The sequence below is a fragment of the Rhinolophus sinicus genome, chromosome 14 (genome assembly GCF_057876585.1).
Source record: "Rhinolophus sinicus isolate RSI-liver-muscle chromosome 14, RSI-T2T, whole genome shotgun sequence".
Taxonomy (NCBI): Eukaryota; Metazoa; Chordata; class Mammalia; order Chiroptera; family Rhinolophidae; genus Rhinolophus; species Rhinolophus sinicus.
The window spans coordinates 180,089,921-180,112,486 of NC_142514.1; the positions used below are offsets into that span (position 1 = coordinate 180,089,921).

General features: G+C 45.8%; 1 protein-coding gene across 16 annotated transcripts in view; it reads right to left on the reverse strand.

Annotated features, from left to right (window-relative positions):
- Positions 1–22,566, reverse strand: part of LOC148755973 (uncharacterized) — a 52,726-nt gene that overhangs the window by 17,881 nt on the left and 12,279 nt on the right. For 2 of the 16 annotated variants that reach the window (XM_088789638.1, XM_088789640.1), the window contains exons 2-4: positions 19,373–19,558; positions 9,375–9,504; positions 8,778–8,845 (exon numbers count right to left, since the gene is read on the reverse strand). In XM_088789638.1, the coding sequence (XP_088645764.1) occupies positions 8,778–8,845; positions 9,375–9,504; positions 19,373–19,384 (210 nt within the window). In that variant the 5' untranslated portion in view covers positions 19,385–19,558. Of the gene's footprint in view, positions 1–1,870; positions 3,338–5,216; positions 5,706–5,734; positions 6,313–8,736; positions 8,846–9,374; positions 9,505–9,613; positions 11,235–19,372; positions 19,559–22,566 lie in introns of those variants that run through there. The other 14 variants (XR_016018385.1, XR_016018386.1, XR_016018387.1 and 11 more) reach the window with 14 other exon arrangements.

The window sequence follows — 22,566 nt, forward strand, 5'->3', positions numbered from 1 at the left end:
TGCCTAAATCCTCGATACACAATTCTATTTCTGAGCCCAACCCACCTTAGCGAGGCTCTTGCTTAATCTGGGTACACTGTCCCTAGACAACTCAGTCACGTTTGGGGCATCGGTTACCACCTAAATGCAGAAGAACTAAGCGCTGGTCTATCTTTGAGATCTTTCTGAGCTCCAGGGCAGAATTTCTGACTCCTAACTGGGTGCCGTTATAGGGGAGGAAGAAACTTTTCTCTACCCTCAAGGTTCTCCCAGCTGGTCTAATAATCAAATAGACACGAGACAGATCAGCAAGAGAAAGTTACCCAATTTAATGCACACACGCATACGGGAACCCTGCACACGTCAGAGCATGCATGAGAGGTTCAGAAATAGAAAGGGGGATTGAGGTACATAAGACATTCTGAGCTAGGGAGGAGGTAAGGTGCCTTGGGGGCTTCAAAGGGTCATTGCAGGATAAGAACAGACATTTAGTAAATGAAGTTTGCCCTTCCCTACAGATAGATCAAAAGAGGCCATCTCTGATAACCTCTTATTATGGGCAAGGCCCCAAAGGCAAGGCCCCTAATTCAAGTTCTGTTAGGTAGTTAAGGGAGGGGCAGAAGTTTCTCTGGAGCTCACAGCTAAAGTTACCTTTAGCTGAAAACAGAAAACCAGTGAAGGGGGTGAAGCTGGGTGGTGACAAATCTGAGAGCTATGTTCTGAAAGGAATGCTTTGGCTACTGAGGGAGGGTTTTTAGGAAACAAGAAAGGAGTTAGGGAGACCAACAGGCAGGGAATTCTACTGCAGGAGTGTCATGAGCATGGCGGGAGCTGGGGTCAAGCTGCCCAAGCCAGGCTTTGGCCTCTTCTTCCAGAATCTTCACCTGCTTGTCCCCCTTAGGCACCCACGGCTCCAGCCACTCTGAACTTGGGCAAGTCTGCGCCTGCCTGCTCTCCTCCTCTTGCACAGCCCGGATCCCATTTGTGCAACCCTCTCCCCTAACCCGTGAGCGTGGTTCAGACACCCTGCCCACTGTGAGTCCTGCCCCAGCTGACTCCCAACCCCCAAACTCCCCCAGCAGCCAACGAGGCGGCCCCACTTCGTATGATTTCATAATAAATGTGATACATGCCCTAAGTCGGTTTCCTCAATGAACTTTAGACAACTCTTATCTTTGAGTTTTATCTTTGTAGTAGGTCTGCCTACCACAGGCCATTGAGTGGGCATCGGAAGAAAGAATGAGGAACAGAATGCAGTATCTGGCAACCCTGGGACATCAGCAGGGCAGATAGTAGCCTCACTCTGGTGATTAGGAAACTGAAGGCCACATGGATGAGCCCACAGGCTGGGTCACTGGGAAAGAGACAGCTGAAAAGCCACGGAACCAGAACTGGAACCCACAGGGTATGTGGGCTACTGGAAAGAGTGAAAGAAGGTGGGACAGCTTCTGGGGTAGTGGGCACCCAAACCGTGCCAGACGGAGCAAAGCTAGAGGCTCCCAGGGCTGGAACTTCCCTAGAATGGAAGCTCGGAACATACGTTACTGCTGCTTAACAAATTACTCTCTCTTATCTCTCCTCCTGCCACATTAGCGGTTGTTACAACCATCTCTCCCCCAAGATACGACCTGAGGCACTGCTCCTATCCCTCGCGAGCTCTTGGCTCTGTTCCCACCAGTTCTCCCAAAGACGGAGACGTTGCAACACACAGAGATAAATTCACTCATAAAAAAGGTCAAACTATCCAGTTGGTTGGCTATTGGGATTCTGGAACAAGAAAAGGAGGACAGAGGAGGAGAAGAGGAAGAAGTGGAGGTGGGCCAGGGGAGAGGCGGAGAAAATTGGGAAAGGAGAAGTATCATTTTAGATTATAAACTGATTATGACATGGCTTAAAATAGTAAAGAAATGCATTTTATTAAAACATAGCAAATTACATCAAGGTAGGCGAGGCCAGTGCTACGCAAACTGCAGTCTAGGCACTGGGATTGGTCCACGGACTGGGAGCCACCCGTCGAAGAAGAAACATGTGTGGAAGTTAAGAGAAATGTTTTAGAAAGTTTCATAGCAATCAGAGAATAATTTTCTGGCTGTTGAGTCTAATGATGAAAACAGGACTTGTGTTTTCATAAGTCTTTTTAAAAATTTCATTTTCCTAGAGTAGTGGAGGCAAATTTTACCTCTGTCCTCTTCGGGGCTTTGGCTGGGCCTGAGAATTATACTGACTTTAGACAGATCGACGGGAGAAACACATACACATTTATTTAATATAAGTTTTAGGTAACACGGCAGCCCTCGTAAGGAATGAAGACCCCAAGATGTGACAAAACCCAAATGTTTGCAGACAAGGCTGAACAAAGAAAGGCAATTATAGAAAAGTAACTAAAATGTCTGCAAGGCTGAAGGAAGATAAAAATCGTTTTTACATGGTCTGTGTGTATAGCATTCTCTCGGCTTCAGCTTCCTGTCCTTGACGATAAGGATGTTACTTTCCTCCTGGTGTAGGGAAGACATCTTCCATCTGGGGGTTTTCTCTCTTGCTTTTAGGAAGAAAAAAGGGAGGGTCAGAGAGCCCTTCTCACACTTGCTTAGTTTTTAAGTGTCTTTAGCTCAAACTAATCCTTATGCCAAAGGGGCATATTTTCTCCTTTTCAGTAGTAATTTCTAATGTATTTCACAGATTGTTCTGTGACAGTGGCAGTAAAGGACAACTTGGTCCTTCAGCCCAGTGACTTTGAGAAGCAGAGCCCAGCTGGGGAGGCTGGGCCCCAGCTGACGGTCTCCCAGGGGACTGTCCCGAGGCAGGCCCCTCAGGGCTCTGAAGAACTGAGAACCATGTCCCCCAGAGAGGCAGCATTTGCATGTTGGTCCTATAGAGAGGAATGGCCAGTGTTGGACAGAGAAGCAGCCACAGTCATGGCACAGGGGCTGTCGCAAAGAACCAAGGCTGGGCAGCTTACCGCGGGCAGTGACAGAAACACAGAACACCTATTCTCAAAGCCAAAAGACTAAGCTCAGTAGCAAGAGTGTGAAGAGGTGGATGACCTTCCCTTCACACCTCCACCTGCCCCCTACAAACCCACTGCTTTCTGGGCAGGGTGGGGAAGAGACCGAAGTTCTTAAATATTACAAGTTTTAGAAATGAAAACGTGACTTTCAGAACAGGTTCACCCTGGGGCCAGAAGATCCGAGCCCCGAATGTGCCCTCTGGGCCACTTTCAAGAGCTCCAAAGTATCCAGGCAACTGAAGTCAGTTCAAAACATCCCAGGCTGCATGGGGGCAATTCTGCTACCATCTCAGTCTCCCATCTCAGTCTTTTGGGCAGGAGGCTGCCGAGACCAAAACTCCACCGAAGGCCCTGGAAATGGATTAGATTTGGTGAACACTACACACCTGTCTCTGAGGGGAGGAAAAGAAGCAAGTCCCCAAGGAGCTCTGAATCCAACGGGGGAAATGACACAGCACTGAAAGTGCCAAATGACAAGGTGACGATGGATACAAATCTAGTGCAACAGGTTTCTCAAAGCAGCACCTACTCGGAGTTCAAATTATCATGAGAGAAATTACTGTGTAAAGAGAGGCTTCTTTGAAGACTGTGAGCTGGTTAGACGGCTGGTAGAAATGTAATAGAGAGTGACTTGTTTGTTTTGCTTTTTGGCTAGAAGGCAAAGGAGAGAAGGCCAACAGCGCAGGATTGGCCAGAATGACAAAGGGCTTCTTGGGTAATGAGCTCACGTTAAGTGACTCAGGTCTCTATCTCAGAGTTATTTACACCCCAAGGGGTTATAAAACCAGACCCAAAGAGCACCCTTGGCGTTGCCCATAATTACGAGAACTGTGATAAGGAAGAGTCACGTTAGTATTATGACGATCAGCCAACCAGGGTGATGACATCGCTGGTGACAACCAGTGAGGAGAAGCAGGAACCGCTGCACTCCAAGGCGACCAGTTAGTGTCATCCTGACATAAAATGAGGCGGGCAGTTGCTCGTCCGGGATATGGAGGGGGGCTGCTCCCACCTCCATCTGTAGGTCAGCGTGACCTGTCTTGGGAAACTTCTCGTGCCCTATACCTCCCACCGTAAGTATATTCCCAGCAGAGTAAGAATGTGGATTGCTGGGAGGTAGACAGAGCTGGATTCTACGTCCAGCAAGGCCACCCCTGGAGCAGAGCCTGGGTAGCTCCCCACAAGGTGGAACTGTCACCCTTGTTACATCATCCATTCTTTCTAGAACACTCTCTGGCATCCTTCTGTTCATCTGCCAAGACTCTCTTTTTTGGGGTGGGGGTGGTGGAAAGCTGGGTGGTTATTTTTCAGTTTCAGAAATCCTCAAGGGGCAAAACCAACATATAAAGGCTAGAGGGGAGACAAACCAGGTGCTCCACCAGCTTCCTCTGGCTCAGCTCACAGGCTGGGCCAGTCTTGCAGGAGGCTTGGAGGGCCCTGGGTGGACCCCACTACCTGAGTCCTTTGCTTATTCATTTAGTAGGTAGCCTGTGATATCCGCACAGCCCCCACACTCCAGAGAGTCTGTTACCCAGCTCGTTGTCCTCCAGACCTGCTCAGCTTCCTGCATTATCCACGCAACCCAGGCCAGAGGCCCAGGGTCACTCTGGATACTTCTTTCCCGTTAGCTCTCCTCCCTTCATCACTGTTCTCTCACCTCCACCATCTAATCAATCACCAAGTCCTCTCAATCTTACCTTCTACAACCTCTTAAGTGCAAAATGTCGATAACTGACGAATAGGGGTGCTGAATATATGGGGGGGGGGGTCATTACACAGTTTATTCTCTCTACTTGTCTGTGAATCTGAGAGTTCCCAAAACAGAAAGTGAAATTTAACAAAAGACAAATATAATTTCTCATATTGGTCCCCTTTGCTCTGCTACTTCTGAATCCGAACTCTTACCACCTCTTGCCAGGAGGACGTCTTTGCAATTCCTTGCAATCACTTTGCCTCCTTCCCTTAGCCTGATCAGCCCCAGCCTCCATCTGCTCCTACAAGCTCCCCTCAGCTTGCCAGCCGTTCTTCCCTCGACATTGACAGTAGATGGTGGCAGGGTTTCCTCTCGCTAGACTATACCATGTTTCCCCGAAAATAAGACCTAGCCAGACCATCAGCTCTAATGCGTCTTTTGGAGCAAAAATTAATATAAGACCCAGTCTTATTTTACTATAAGACTGGGTCTTATATAATATAATGTAATATAAGACTGGGTTTTATATTAATTTTTGCTCCAAAAGACGCATTAGAGCTGATGGTCCTGCTAGGCCTTATTTACGGGGAAATACGGTAGTTTAAATAGTTTTTAATTGAAGGGGTTGCAAGACATGAGACATAGCTAGGTCCTCTACCAGATGTGTTGTACCCTGGGCTGGCGGTCAGGACGTGGGTTCTGTCCCAGCACAGCTGCCAGCCAGGTGGGAGGACAGGCCTGTGAGAATGCAATGGAGAAAAGCAGCACTCTCCCGTAGCCAGTGCTTTCACTTCCAAAGAGACGTGAAGAACCGTGATCAATTTGTCTGAGTCTCAAAACAGACCCATGGGGAAGACGGGGCATGTTTTAAGGTTATTTCAGCCAGTTCTTGGCGAGGTGTGAGATGAGTCCCGTTCCGCCTGGAGGAAGGCTGACACACGTCTGGCTCAAGCAAATTACCAATCTCCTCTCAGCTGACTCACTCATCTGAAACATGTTCAAATGCCAAAGCAAATAGAGGAGAAGCTTTGTAGGAAGAAAAGGAGACACATTAATTCAACTTATTAAGATGTATTTTTAAAGGCATGTATTTTTGACTATGCAACACAAAAAAGCACTGATTCTTTGGACGACCAACCTGAAGTTCGCAGAGGTAAACCATCTGCCCAAAGCGATTTTCGTAATAAGTAAATAATAACAATAGCAGCAGAAAAATACCTATTCTGGATCAGAAGCAGCACAAGGAATTTTCCCCATTGAATCCTTACAATGACCCTGTGCTATGAATAGCACGTCCTTTATATAGATGAGGAAACAGACCCAGAGAGTCCTAAGTTCTGGAACCAGGAATCAGGAGTGGACTGCTGCTCTGATGGACTCCGTGGCCCATGTCCTTGTAACCGCTGCACCACTAACCAACCACTCGCCCTGGCTGAACCAGATCGGTTCCCAGTTAGTGTCGGAGCTGGGACAACACTCAGGTCCCTGCCCAAAGGTCTCCACATTTATACCGGCCGTCCCCGCAAGTAGCAGCCAAGGGCTTTCCCAGCACTGGGAGAGTGCAACTGGCAAAATCCAGGCTGTGGGAAACTCTTCAGGTCTGCCACAGAGAAACTGTAGGGAAGGGAAGGATCTGGGGGGAAATCCAGAAATTAGAGGCTGAGAAGACACATCTGATGAAAAAATGAACAAGATTAAGTAAACTGTAGTGTCTAGTGCACACACCTGGGTGATAAAATGTTTATGTTTGTGATTCCTATAAAAGTCAGGGTTGGGGAGCTACTGCTGGGGGAGGGAGGGGCTTAATTGGGCGGGGGGCACAGGAAGGACTTTGGGGTACAAGTTCTACTTTTAGATCTGGCTAGTGGTCATAAGATGTTCCTCTTACAATAGTTTATTAAAGCCATACATTTGTTTATGTGGTTTTCTGTCCCTGTGCTTTATTTTATTTTAAAGTTTATTTTGTTGTGTGTGTACTTGTGTTTTATTGGACAACAAAATGATTTTTAAAAATTTACCCCAGGGCTAGTCCAGTGCTGCCACACAAAGGCCACTCCTTCCAATGTCGCTGTCCCATCCTGTCTCTGCCCCATCATGACCCACTCGGAAGCTCCTAAGATAAGCCAAGGCCCAGAGAGTCATTCTAAGCCAAAGCTAGTGTGTGTGTGTGTGTGTGTGTGTGTGTGTGTGTGTGTTCCCAATCACACATATTCTCCCTCACTTCTCAGATTGTAACTTTGGGGCAAGTGGAGGCCTCTTTCCTTTCAAGTCCGTTTTCTTCGGTGGCCATTGTCAATCTCCAGAGCCTGAGGTTGAGAAAATCTACCCCTAAGGAAGGTGTCCAACCTAGTCTTGACTCTATAGATGGTACTCGCACCCCTAATTTGCTTCCTGAATGGATCTTCCTTACATGACGTAGAGATAAACTCTCTCTAAACCATCGTACTGACTTTGTTACCTGATCTTCAGGTAAGCCTCATATTCCTACCAGGAGCATCACCTTTCTATCTCTCTGCTCTTTTCCTTTCTTTATCTTCATTTCTTGTTCTACATGAATTTTTGCCCCTTGCTGCTTTTGGAAAGAAAATGGAAAGAAAAAAAAAATTGCTAAGAGGCAGCAGAGAGAAATGGCAAGAGAGACCTCCTGCTGTCTCTGCCCCGGATGCTGTCCGCTTGGCCACATGTGCCCTTCACTGACCCAATGTAGGAAGGTCATTGTCCCTGCCCTGACCCTACTAACAGGCACAGGTGGGAGGAGGGGGTGGTGTCCTGTTGCCTTCTGTGGGGCGGGGGTCCTGTGTACCTCGTGGAATATTTATAGAGTCTCTTCTCTCTAGCAAGGGGGGAAGGACTGTTGCAAAGTTCCCCAGAGAAGGCTGGGCAAGAAAGGTAAAATGGAAAAACCCACAGTCAAACAAGGAAAGAAAAACAGAGGTGTGGCCTTAGAAAAGACAAGTACGTGTTCGCCATTCCCTAATACAGCTGCCGGTTCCTACAGACGGACTTGGGGGTTGTCTCTCCCTTTGGTGAGCAAAAGGCCAGGGCACAGTCTTTGTCCAGAAGCAGTTTTTACTGATTAACCAACTCTGAACTCCTTGCTTTTTCCCCAGGCCTGCTGTTTCTCGTGTTTTCTTGTGTGCTATGTTTTCCCCTTTTCTCAACCACCGTCCCTTCCTCCTTTGCCTGAGAAGGCCCCAGTGAAAGCCACCAGATGTGGTGTGAACCAAGAGATGGGGCACATGAGGAACTGAGAGCAAAGCCCCTTAACGGCCACCGCCCTGGCAGCTCCCCTCCCACCACTCAGTCCTGTGACAGGCCTAGAAGTACCAGGCAGGGGACAAGGCTTCAGACCCCTTTCCACAGGTCAAGCTCAGGGGTGACTGAGGGAACAGGAGCTCAAGGCTGGGTTTGAGGGACTGCAAATCAGTGTGGACAAGGCTAAGCTGACACCCAAGCCTACATCAACTCAGGGCTTTCACAGGCAGCAAAGTCCCCTGGATCCGTCCTAAGGCCCGCGTCACTGCTTTGTGACCCCTCCCTCCATGAGCAACGCGCCTCTCGCTGGTCCCCACTGTTCAGCCAGTGCCTTTGTGGAGTGCCTGAGCCCAGCACCCTGCAAACGGCCGTGGGGGACGCCAGGAAGTAGGAGAGTAACATCCTTCCCTTGGCTCTCAGGTGCTGCCATGTGACAAACACGTGGGAGACAATCACATCCTGGTTTCTACGGTTAATTTAGCCTCAAAGTGAACACGTGGCTAACGCGCGCCAGCAGAATTTGTGGCTCCAGGCGTCCTTTGTGTGGCAGTGCCCCTCCCATCTCTGCCTGTCTCCATGGCTGTCTCCCTGTGCCTGTGTCTTCTCTTCTGGGTCTTATGGATTTAGGGTCCCCGTGGGTAATCCAGGATGACCCCCTCTCAAGATCCTTCACTTAATTATGTCTGTAAAGTTTTTCCAAATAAGGTCACAATCCCAGGTTCTGGGACATGGACGTGTCTTTTGGGCACCACCATCCAACCCAGTCAAGGGAGACTCCCGAGGTTTGGGACATGCACTTTACCTCTTCACTCATTCCCTCAGTCATACTTATTGTGTACCTACTAGGTGCCGGGCACCATTCTGGGTGAGGACATCACAGGGCACTTCCTGCTCTTCGTGGAGTTTCCATTCTAGGGGGAGGAGATAGACAACGCATTATTAGACAAACAAACAAGACAATATTAGGGAATGATAAGGGATATCAGGAAAATGCAACAGGGCCATGCGATGGAGTGACTGGGTGGCCACTTCAGACTTCAAAGGAAAAGGCCTTTCCGTGGAGGTTACATGAAGCTGAGGTCTGAGTGCCAGGAAGAGCCAGTGTGCACGAACCTGCAGAGGATACAGCAACAGTAAAGGCCCGGAGGTGGGAAAGAGCTTAGCACGTCCAAGGAGCAGAGAGAGGGCCAGGGCGGCTGGAACATGGAAAGCATGAAAACAAGTGACAGGGGATGGGGCTGAAGAAGCCAACGGAGACGGATCCCGTGGGGCCTGGGGCTCAGCTAGGAAGTGTGACTTTTATGCCAAGAGCCAGAGGAATCCATTAGGCTTCAAGCAGGGGAAACTGTGAGCTAACTTATGATCTGCCTGCTGAGGGGGAAATGGGCTGCAGAAGGGGAAGGGTCCCTCGAGGAGACAAGTTAGGAGTTCGGTGCTCACTGCTGTGGTACTCAAAGGGCGGTGGCCGCCTGGACCAGGCATGGCTGTGGCGATGGCGACGGAGAGGATGATTCCGGAAGTCTTCCAGAGGTAGAGAGGACAAGACTTCCTGATAGATGGGTCGTGCGGGCTGAGGAAAGGAGAGAATCAAGAATGGATCTTAGGTTTTAGAAGCAAGAAACTGAGTTTCTTCTTTTTTAAAAAAAATTGTAGTGAAACACCCATCACATAAAATTTACCATTTAAGCCATTTTTAAGTGTCCAGTTCACTGGCATTAAGTACGTCCATAACGTTGTGGAGCCATCACCACCATCCCCTTCCAGAGCTTCTTGAGGTTTCTGTTTGGTGCACTGAACCATCTGAGTAGCCATCAGATTCCAGGGCAAGCAGAGAGCACGGAGATCGCCATGGCGGTCAGAGCTACTGTTCATCAAGCCTGTCTCTAATGGGGGCTCCCGCGGCCTCCGATTGGTTCCCGTGGGCTCCTGGGCACGGGGAACGTGACACCCTGCTTTCTTTTTCTTTTGCCTCAGCAAAGCCCAGGAAGAATCCCGGGCACGGTGCCGATGAAGAACTTGCTCTTGACTTTAATTAGGATGGAGGCCCTGATACTCTATCCTTCCTGATTCTGCTGCGCACAGGTACAGGAGGTTCTCAGAGGAGCAGGGGTTACAATCCTTTTGACATTAAGCTGGAGCTTTGCTCCCACTGGTCCTCAGGGAGAAATCAGTTACAGAAAGGTCGGCTGAAGGGCTGAAGGACACGGAGCGCTGATATCTCCAACTGAAACCCTAGAGGAGGTGGGAGCAGACTGCAGAGCCCGGCAGAGAGGGAGGGCGGAGTGGACAGCCAAGGGCTGGGAGGGGCCTGGTTTGCAAAGAGAACTTGGCCTTTACCAGCCGCCTTAATCATTAGAGGTCTTTAATGACTAAACATATAAACATATATAGAACAACAAAGGCCACCTATGGAGAACTCACAGCTCTGGGCTGTGCAAGAAGAAGGCTGCTCCCAGCCCTGCCCCATCCCCAAGACTGGGCTCCACTGAATATGTCTGTGAATCAGTAACAGTTTCTTCTCCAGTTTAACTCAGGGTTAACACAGTGCAGATCTCTAGTTTCTAAATGGCTGCATCTTTATAACCCTCTGAGAAGCAATCCTATAGATAAGTTAGCAAACTAGTTAAGAGACTGGCTCAGAAGAAAGTCAACTAAGTACCTTTACCATCTTACTGCTCTAAGGAGAGTAAACGGTTTGAACTCCTGTAGTAGTTTTCTATTGTCGCTGTAACAGGTTACCACACATTTGGTGGTTTAAAACAATATCCATTGATTATCTTACAATTCTATAGGTCAGAGGTGTCACTGGGCTAAATCTGGGCATCACCAGGGCTGCGTTCCTTTCTGGAGGCTCCTGGGAAGAACCCATTTCCTTGCTTTTTCCAGCTTTCGGAGGCTGCCCATATTCCTTGACTCACAGCCCCTCCTTCATCTTCAGGGCCGGCAATGGTGGGTTGAAGTCGTATCACTCCCAACTGCCTCTTCCCAATGTAAGGACCCCCATGATTACATTGGGCCCACTGAACAATCCAGAATCACCTTCCTATGTGAAGGTCAGCAGGTTAGCAGCCTCAGTGCCATGTGCTACCTTAATTCTCCTTCGCCATGTAAGGGTAACATATTCACAGGGTCTAGCAATTAGGACTCTGGACCCTGGATCAGAAAAGCAGAAATCAGGAGCATGTTTTTAACTGCACCAAACTGGGAACTTCTAAGTTTTACCGTAAGCCCAGCCCTGAGCACGTCTGCAAAATTACTTTCTGACATTCAGGTATTGTCTGTTGTACTGCTCTCTGTCACCTAAGTAGAAGAAAAAAAATAGTAAAATAAAAAGAACTCCTGTCACATATTATTCTAGGATAAACTGTTGCAAGTACTACTAAAAAAATTCCCCCAAAGCAAAAAGACTTAACATGTGGTGAATGCTTACTGGATTATAGGTTTCCTGTTTTTACCCCATTCATCATCTCTACCAAAATGGGTAGGTATTATCATCTCTGTTTCTACAGGTAAGGAAACTCACTCAGTTCTTCAAGTAGAAGCAGAATCTATACCATGTTCATAACGGTCACTAATTACAGAAACTGAGATTTCGTCCGTGTGGCAAATAAATTATTAAAGCAAGTACGGCCCTGCCAAAGCCTTACAGCTCATCCTCCACTGAACATGAGAACGGCCCCGAGGGTCATCATTCATTTATTCAGAAAATAGTTTTTGAATACCCTCCGTGTGCACAATCCTTGCAGAGACTTATACAAAACAGAACGTAGTTCCTGCTTAGAAAAGCTAACAAGGATGGCAGATTGACCTTGCGCATTGTGTGTTTATCTCCTTTCCCACAAAAATTAAGAGGTAAAACAACGATGACAATGGCAGGGGAAAGGGAGGACATCAGAGGATAACTAGTAGTCAACTAGTACCTTCTGGATAAGGAATATGACTAAAGAAAGGGGCGTGAGCAAGAAGGCACAGAAGCTGCAGCTGTTAGCACCCCCAGAGGGGATGTGGCCCCCAGGAGCCAGCTGCTCTGCAAAACCCTCAAGAGCAGGGCTGAGACGTGCAGAGCCAAAGAAAGGGGCTAATTAAAAGTCCAGATGGGAACTGCCTGAAGCACAGACTCGACAGCGAGGTTCCGCCCCCTCCCTACCCACCCAGGCAAAAATGTGGAGCCTCCTTCTTTAAGGAAATGGAAGGTCCATAAACGAGATCATCAGAATTGCAGGTTGCCCACCCTCTCACCCGAAAGGAAAGCCCACTGGCCCACAGTCAACAATCCTTGCCAGTGGACAGAAGTCATAATCTCTTTATTTGGGCCTCACTTAAAAAAAAAAGATTCAGGGGTCGGCCCGGTGGCTCAGGTGGTTGGAGCTCTGTGCTCCTAACTCCAAAGGCTTCTGGTTCGATTCCCACATGGGCCAGTGGGTTCTCAACCACAAGGTTGCCGGTTCAACTCCTCGAGTCCTGCAAGGGATGGTGGGCTCCACCCCCTGCAACTAAGATTGAACACGGCACCTTGAGCTGAGCTGCCGCTGAGCTCCCGGATGGCTCAGTTGGTTGGAGTGTGTCCTCTCAACCACAAGGTTGCCGGGTTCGACTCCTGCAAGGGATGGTGGGCTGCACCCCTGCAACTAATAACGGCAACTGGACCTGGAGCTGAGCTGCGCCCTCCACAACTAAGACTGTGAAAGGACAACAACTTGAAGCTGAACGGCACCTGCCACAACTAAGATTGAAAGGACAACAACTTGACTTGGAAAAAAGTCCTGGAAGTACACACTGTTCCCCAATAAAGTCCTGTTCCCCTTCCCCAATAAAATCTTTAAAAAAAAAAAGTGCCTCGCACAGAGTAGGTCTTTAAAAAAAAAATCAACTTTATTGAAGTATATTATTTACATATATAATATAGAATGCACCTGTTTTAGGTGGACACTTTAATGAGTTTTAACATTTACACTCACGTTCCCACAAGAGAATCAAGATATGGAACATTTCCACCGCCCCAGAGAATTTCCTCCTGCACCTCTGCAACCCAACCCCACCCCCACTCCCACCCCTGGGCCAGGAAACCCCTGATCTCTCTTTGTCACTATAAAGTAGTTTTTCCTTCTTCAGAATGTCATGTAAGTGGATCAAAGGTATTCTTTTGTGCCTGGCTCTTTTGCTCAGTGTCCTACTTTGAGACTCATCCATATTGTTACGTGTAGCAGTACTCCACTCCTTTTTTTCAAATTGATGAATAGTATTCCATTCTCTGGATTTACCACAATGCCTTTATTCACTCTCCTGCGGATAGAATTTGGGTTCTTTCTAGTTTGGGGCCATTATAAATAAAGCTGCTAAGAACATTTGTGGACAAGTCTTTGTCTAGACATGTTTTCATTTCTTTTTAACACACCTTGGAGTGGAATCTCTGGGTCATGCAGTAAGTATCTGTTAAGTTGTATAAAAAACTGCTGAACTGTTTTCTAAAGTGGTTGTGTCACTTTGTACTTCCACCAGTACCGTCTGAATGTTCTGGCTTTTCCACGTGCCTGCCAACACTTGTTGATGTCCTGTTCTTTCACTCATAGCCTGATAAAGACTAACTGGAACTTGAAGTAAACATAACCAAGTGGGAGGGTCTGTGGGAGGAGGCAGGGCGTGCGGAAGTCCTTGCCCTCTGTAACCGCGAGAACCTTACAGAAAAAACTCTGTTTATAATAAAGCTGTATGGTTCTAACTTCCCCTCTTATTAATTTCCTTTTCCTCTCTATAAATACTCCTCCATCTTAAGGGTGGCAAGCATGTGGCTTGCTATGTCTACATGCACTTTTTTCCTGAATAAATCCTTTCTGGTGACGAAAAACCTAGGTGATATTATTTTTTAGTTAACAGGCCATTTTAGTGGGTGTAAAGTGGTATTGCATTGTGGTTTTAACTTGCATTTATTTAGTTATACAGTGAGCCCCTCCTCACAAAGTATCCCTTAGAAAAGAGAGTGGTGCTTTATATTCGTGTCCTTAGAAGGTATCTCATGTTATGGGAGAGCTCTTTCAATTATTTTCTGTAACAACTCTTTAAGGGAAAGCACAATGAAGGCTAAAAGTCTGTTTAGGATGCAATTAGATCCCCAGATCCCCTCCTTTATGCTAAGCAGATGGGCAGCAGCCCCTTTTACCAACCCAGCTAAAGCCTGGAAATTTATTCTCTGCAGACAGTAGTAAAAACAGAGATCTTGAACTGGGCCACGCCAGGAACTGTTGAGGGCAAGGGTCCTGTTCTCTAAAATAGGTGGACTAAGTAAAAAGGATTTTGACCTGACTGCTGGGGCCCGCAGCTTCTGCCTCACTCGGCTCCCAGACTGCTGGAGCTGGGCTCACGCCTCTAGAAGGAGAGAAGAGGATCAGATCACCCTACATTCTGCCCAGGCTGGACCAGCCGTCCGTCCCTGAGCCCCCAGCTTCCTGTCAACTCTTTGGTGTTTACTACTGTATAGGAACTGAGAGCCAAGGATTGTCAGACATTTGAGGCTGACCTCTTAGATGAATGACAGAGGCAAGACAAACAAAAAACTGGAAAAAAAGCAACTTGGAGAACACGGGGACTAGACAGGAAGAGCAGAAAGAAGAGATATGAGAAGATATTGCATCCGGGGCTTAAAAGGCTGCTACGAAAAGGGGACAGAGAGCAAAACAAAGTTCCTGGAAGTATGTTATACTAAATATATTGCATTACATAATGTTAAACATGTAATAAAATCTGATGGTAAAATCAGAAACTCAAAGGAAAGGTTGGAAGGTAAAATTGAGGGAATCCCAGAAATTAAAGAAAAAGACAAAGAGCTAGAAAATTTATCAGAAATGATAAGAAAACTAACACACAAGTCAGGAAGATCAAAATCTGAGTAACCAGGGAGAGTCTAGAAAATGTTGTATAGAAATCATTGGACTAGTAACTCAGAAAAATTAACATATGTATACATACATATACGTGCATGTATGGTAATATATAACTGACTCATTTTTTACTACTGAAAAATTCCTTCTATAACTATGCCCATTTTATTCACTTAGTCTCTTAATAATAAAGTAACAATAATTAGATCTTCTTATTAACCCATTTGAATTCTTTTTATATTCTGAACACTAATTCTTCGTTTGGTTATGTGGTTCACAAAATCCTTCAGTCTGCCGCTTACCTTTTTGCTTTGTTTATGATATCTTTTGAAATACAGGATTTTTACATTTCAAAGCCAGATAGATTGATCTTTTATTTCATGGTTTATGCATTTTGAATCTTACGAAATCCTTCTGTATGCCAAGGTCATAAGTATTCTTTTACATTTTTAAAAGAATTTTAAAGGCTTGTGTTTTACATTTGGATGCTTCATTTCCTTTGCTTTTAGTCATACGTTTGGTACAAGGCGGATGCCTCTTTGTCCGTATGACGTTCTCTCTGGCAGTGCGCACTGGAGGATGGCCTTGGGAGCTTTAACAAAAAAGACTTCTGGGCTTTGGTCCCACAATTGATAAAAATCTTAATCTCTGAGGGTGGAGCTGAGACATCAGGATTAAAAAACATACCTTCTCCAGGTGCTTCTGATATGCAGCCAGGTTGAGAAACTCTGTTTAGGTCAGACCATGAGTAGAATTGCTGGGGGGTATATTATATCATTAGCTACACTGGATATTGCTAGCGCTCTGTAAAGTGGTTGTAACTATTTACAGTCCTAATAAGAGCGTTCCAGTTGCTTCACATCTGTGAAGACAGATGGGTATTATTATCCCATTGAAGAGATAAGGAAAGCGGTGCTCAGACAGTTTAGGTGATGAGGGGACTGGCCTAAAAATCATGCAGCAAGATGCTGCTGTTTTCCCCACCATCTCTGACCTCCTGCCTCTCCACTGACATAAATTACTTCTGCTGAGTGTGTTTCACTAGCATTACAGGACAAGGACACTGGCAACACTTGTGGTTCTGTATACCCCATCTGCCTCCCATTTGGACTGAATTCAACCTCAGCTGGAAGACAGAGATTGATTATACAAGTGACTTCTCCTAAAATTCTGGAGTCAGCCACTCCCATAAGCCCGGGCTTTCAAAACACACAGAAACATCAAATTAAGGGTGGGCGGGTGAATACTGACCAGTGAGTTAATCCTCAAATGCCAACTGACAACTGGAAATTTGTCACATTTACAAAATGTATGTATTCCTACTATGTGCCAAGCAGCAGGTAAGATGTTCTGAGTTTCAGAAGCATAACGCAGGATTTCTATTCTTTGGAGATACTGAGAGTCTAATGTAAATGAGACAAGGCTTATACAACTCAGTTTTCAACTATCAGCAGAGAATTGTAAGTGGTATAATTTTAAAGAAGTGATTCATTTGAGCTAGTTGTTTGGACCAATTAACCTTGGAATTTCTTTCCTACTTTGTATCTTAAGGGGTTTATGAGATAAGGAAGGCTTTTGGCTGAAAACAAAAGAAAACCTTCTCCCTAGTCATGGCAGGCAGCCTCTAAGATGGCCCCCTGTGGGGACAGAGCCAGGAGTGCAGTTTCCAGGCTCTCGGCCTCACCTGGAAAGGTGCTGGCTCAGGTAGTAAATGGCCATTAACTGTGATTGGATGGCCATCAGCTGTAGTTAGTTGGCCGTCAGCTGTAACCAGTGAGCCATTGGCCACTAATATAACTGCTGTGGCTACGCTAGCAGCGAATGGGGGCTAGCAAGAAGATGGTGGCTGAGCTAGCAAGCACAGATTGCAGTTAGGACGGCGGATTGCAGCTAACAAGCGAGACTGGTGCAGGATGTTCCTTTTGGGCCTCACCGTGTCCTGCGTTCTTGTGTGGGGAGCGGGAGCAGAGACCCCGCCTGTCACCCTCCGTGACACCCCCTATGATCCTGTCCCCTGGTATTCACGCCCTTGTGTAGTCCCCTCTCCACTGAGTAGGCTGATCTGTGTATCCATTTGGATGTTGTGAACATGGTGGTGGGTGACTTCTGAGCTGTGTCACAAAAGGCATCAAAGTTTCTGCCTTGCTCTCTCTTGAACTGCTTGCTCTGTGGGAAACGAGCGGCCATGCTGTAAGGGCATTCAAGCAGCAATATGCGGAGACCCCAGTGATGAGCAATGAGACTTCCTGCTATCAGTTAGCACTAACTTGTCAATCATATGAGCGAGGCATCTTGGGAGCAGATCCTCCAGCTCCAATCAAACTTCAGATTAACTGCGCCTGTGGCTGACATCGTGACCACAGCCTCATGAGAGACTTGGGGCCAGATCAACCCAGCTGAGCTGCTCTTAAATTCCTGATCCACAGAAATAATAAGTATTTGTAAGTGTCTGTTGTTCTTTTTTAAGTCACTAAGCTTTGGTGTAATGTATTATGCAGCAATCCATAACGAATACAATGGTGTTATAGATACATCGCCAACCTAATAACAAGAAAACAATTCTAATTACTTAAAAACCTTTAATATTGCTATTACTCCTATAAACGCTGAAGGAAGTGGATGGTAAATGGAGATCTTAGAGAAGATGAATTATTTCTTTCTACTTCTTTAAGAATCACGGGGATTAGACAGCAGAGATGAAAAGTTATCTCCGATTTCAGCTGCATTTTTGTCCAGTACTTGTACTATGTGGCTATTACTATTTCAGAAACAGTCTAGCAGTTCATTTATAGCCTTACAATGTTAGGTTTTTAGTACGGTTTCCAGGCAGGAATTCCCGCCCGTTCTTGGGAATGTTTTTTTGCTTTTCCGTTCCCGAATCCCGAGAAAAGTTGGTTGGGAAATCGGGAAAATCGGCTCTTTGAACCCAGGTGGTTGGTAGTATCGGTCATCACTTTGTGGAAATGATTCATCGTGGAGAACAGAAAACAGTTTATATCTCGGGATTCGGGAACAGGAAAGAAAAAAAAATTCCCGCCTGGAAACCCTAGGTTTTAGGTACATACATGGCATGTGTGTCATTTAGAAAAAAGTTTTCCAACTTTTTAAAGTACTGAAAATATACTGGCTCGCACTGGATGTATTCCTACCACTTCCAATCTGTTAGTCCCACTTTAGTAAAGCCAAGACTTATTCCTAGAGAAAATGTCAAGTTGTGGGCAAATTCACATTTGATCGACCTCAGCTTCAAACACAGAAACAGAGGGAGCAGTTCAGATAATCCAAGAGAAAACAAAATAACAACAATAAAAAAACAAAAACAGTTTCCTATGGCTGTTGTAACACATCACCATAAGCTTAGTGTCTTAAAACAATACACGTTTATTATCGTACAGTTCTGGAGGCCAGAGTTTCAAAATAGGTCTCACTGAGCAACAAAATCAAGATGCCATCAGGCCTGCATCTCTTTTGAAGGCTCAAGGGAAAAACATCTGTTTCCTTGTAACTTCGAGAAGCTACCTGCATTCCTCGGCTCATGGCCTCTTCCTTCACCTTCAAAGCCAGCAGCGTAGCATTTTCAAACCTCTCTGATCTTTGCTGTTTCCATTGTCACACGAAATGTCATTCTCCTGTCTCCCTCTTTCCTTTATAAGGACTCCTGTGATCACATCAGCCCACCCAGAGAATCCAAGATAAGCTCCCCATCGCAAGGTCCTGAACTCAATGCCATCTGCAAACTCCGTTTTGCTACATAAGGTAACATATTCATAGGTTCCCGGAATTAGAACATGGACTCTTTAGGGGCCGGCATTCTGCCTACCACAGGTGGGCTCAGAACCACCGATGAGAAGTAGATGGAAATGCACTGTGGTAAGTGGGCTGCAGAGCTCCAGGCCCAGGGGTCCATTCCTGGGTGGTCCTGGGAACTAAAGGTCTCAAATTACTTGGGGTGGGGGGTGAAGCTGGGTGTCTGCTTAAAGTTGTGGGCTGGGCCAGGCTAGGCTGGGGACTCAACTCAATGGCTGCTGAACAGTGCCGTGGCTAAGATTGTATAATAAGCTGCAAGTCCAGAGAAGTGGGAAGACGAGGACTTACTCTGCAGCTCAGGGAGTGTGCCAGGCCACCGGCTGGTTGAGTGCTTGGATCTATGTCATCCTTAACCTCTCGATGGGGCAGCAGGGCCCACCATGACGAGAATCAGTTCTGGACTACAGCCCTTGAGACTGGGCAAATGCAGAACCATAAGACCCAGAGGGGTGAGCACAGAAGACAGAGATGAGGAGAAGCAAATATACAAACAAATTCTGAATTTAGCCCATAAACCAATAATATAAAACCCTGAAAAAAATAATACTGAGGCCGTTAACAAAATCTGTCATTAGAATATAAGCTTATTTCAGATGAAATTAATCTAATAAAATAGTCTGACAAAGACTTTAAAGCAAGCATGTTTAGTTTGCTCAAAGAGGTAAACGAAGTGGTTCCAGGTGGTTCCAGGATGCTGAGGGAGGCGGATACAAACACTAATTTGGACTTGCTTGGAGAAAAGGGGTGTGTCCCTACCTTGGAGGCCATTTGTGATGAAAAGCTTGCAACTGGGATTTTAAGACCCAAGCGATTGAAAAGGCAATTCCTTTGCCAAGTGTATAAAAATGTCTTGAGAGGCCACAGTCGCCACAGAGAGGACGCAGATGTGTCAGGTCCAAGAAAGGAAACGATTCTGAGTCTGGAACATGGACATCATTTCATCTGGAAAACAGGACCATATTCTCTCTTTGAAAGTTGGAAGGATGTTAAGTGTCCTACCCTTTGCTCGAGTCTCACTATATAGTTTATCCACAGCTTGCTCGTTTTTCTGTAATGAAGAGTTTCTCAGTTCAAAAATTCTACTCATTCGGGTCATGCCAAAGACGTTGAAAATGCTTACGTCTTCCACAGCGCCAAGCAATGTCCTCGTGAATTCTCAATTAACTCTTACGGTTTGTAGAGAAACTGCCTCCTTTGGAGACGTACATGTTTTTAAACAAGCAATCCCCTTTTCAGTCAGCAAGGATTTTTATGAGCATCTACTATGTACAAATGGCAGGCCGTATTGGATGAGATTTAGCAGAGGGCTTTTTTCAGGGCCTTGGGTTTGAACTGCAAGTTTGAGGTGACATGTTGTAGTGGCTCTAGAATCAAAAGGACCTGAGTTCAAATCCCTGCCACTCCCCAAGCACCTGCCGTGGTTCCAGAGCAAGTTGGCTCGTCTCTTTGAGATTCAGTGCCAGCATCTGTAAACTGGGGAGACGAGTGACTACCACATAAAGTGTTTTAAGAATTACAAGAGTACTTAGCCCCGTGCCTGGCACAGGCAGCATTCCATAGATGTTAGTCAACAAGATAAAACAAATATAAAGGATCTGGAAGAGAATTTAGGGCGCTGATGAACTGAAAAGGTGCAAAGAAACGGGACAACGCAAAATGGTGAGGTCAGAAATCTGACGGTAAAACCAGTCAGACAGACAGCCCTCCAGTTGGAGGTGGGACATTTCAACAGTAGTAGAAAAGGAACTAAGATTATACTTGGGAATCTTTGAATGTGTAAATCTTTTAGTTTAAGGAGCCCTCAATTAATAACCTCATGTGTAACTAACTGCTTTTTCATCTTCACTGACCACAGAAGGGATCAGACAAAAAAACCAACCAGTTCAGTTCACGTGTCAAATGTTAAGTGCGGAACCAAAGTAAAACTACACTGGGAAGGAAATGGGGGAAGAGCTCTACTCTTTCATTTGAAAATAACATTTCATCTACTTGTATTTAAAGTCGTATGTTTGATAATTACAGTGAAGTAGTTTAGCCCTCTCTCCCCCATTCTCTGCGGAACGGAGGCTCCCCCTTTGAACATTTACTGCTAATCTCCCCTTTGAACATTTACCGCTAATCTCTAAATGGTCATCAATGGTAAACATCATTCCAATTAGTTCTGCCTAAAAGACTTAACCAGGATGTTACCAAAATAGAAGGGACAAACAACAGAATATGGGAAAGTGTTTGACTTCGCTAGGAATCAAAGAAATGTATATTAAACATGAGCTACTATTTATATCTATCCAATTAATAGATTTTGAAGCATGACAATGGCTCACATAGGCATTGTTACTTAAATAGTAACAATAGTTACTTAAATGACACGTGCATAGATTTCCAGTGAGTAACAACAAAAACCAAAACCTATTGTTCTCAAACTCAACAAAGGAATATATAATTAAAATGTGCCACCAACAAGAAGAAAGTTCATAGCCCGGGGAAGTGAGACTCATGAGGTGGTGACATGGCAAAAGGCACACACAGAAAAGTGACCAAAGTATACGTGGTTGTTAGGTCACCGGGATTACAGCTGTTTCTAAAAAAAGAAATACACAGGAAGAAATAGAGCTGTGGGGTAATCAAGTGCTGAGATTATGGTGATCAATTTCTATTTCTGCTTTTGCCAACATTTCTATAATGAAGATCTAGTATTTTAATAAATATTTCTTTTTACTTTCTCTTTTATTTTAAAAATTATTTTAATTGTGCAAAACTCTAGTGGTCAAACATCACAGCTCTTCAGGCGACGAGAGCCTAAGTTGCAGACAGGAGAAGTCCTGAAGTTTCAGACATAACACTCCTGAAGGATTCCAGAACACGCCTAAGAGCCTCACCACCTACCCGAGTGAAAAAGGCTATACTTCTCTTTGGGGAAAGGTATACTAACCCTCCAGAGCTTAATCTAACGGAGAGACTTTATAATCCTAAACAATTTTTCTTCTTATTTCAACTCCCCGCCCCTTTTCAGCCCACCTAGAATGTTCTCTTTCACTTTTTCTGAGGAAATGAGATCTCTGGGCATGACTTCAAGTTCAGGAAAGATGTGGCAAGAACCTCTTTCCATTCCAAGCAGTTGTGGTTTCCTGTTTTCCTGCAGGTCGGAATGCCATGAGCTCCTCTTTTTCTCAGGAGCACACGGGGCCTAGGGAGTGCCCTGAATGTCCCTATTATCTAGGAAGAGTCCTGGATTGATTTTTACTTATGAGAAGAAGAGAGGCAGAGTATTGTAAGAGAGCAAAAGGCAGCATGATGGATCAAACAGAACAAGTCTCATGGCCAACAAGAATCATAGCAATTATATCCTGACTTGAACACACCTAAAAGAGCCCACAAAGGGCTGAAGTTGCGTTTTTTTAAATATATCTTTTCTCAGACAGTATAACGTCTGGCACAGACAAAGTGAAGTGTGCAGACTGCTGTGAGGAACCTGTGGTTTGTCAAGACTGGAATATTGTTTAAAAAGAAGTTCCAGCATTATCTGAGTGGATAGTGCTAGTAACTGTATGGGGTCCTTTAAAGCTATAGACCGGGAGTAAGCAGTTTGCCAAACAGCCACTGAGTACATAAGAGCAGGAATTCTGGTTCCTCAGTTTCTCTCGGGGGTTATTACCCTCTCCCTTCCCCAGCTTCTCTGCATTTGCGGAATGAATGTGAGTGTTGTGAGGGGCCCACACAGTGAGCCTCCATCATCCCTCTCAGACTTAACCTACATCTTACTGTGGTCCAGCCTGTTTGCAATCACAGAATGAAACTCTTTCTCCCTCCCCTGCCCCCCCCCCCCCCCCCCGTTCTACTTTTAGTGCATTTGAGGCCTCAAAAGCATTTTATCATATAGAGATAGAAGTTAACAAATGCTCTCCCAGGAAGTTCTTTGGAAGTTCAGCTTAAGAAGACATACTTTCCCG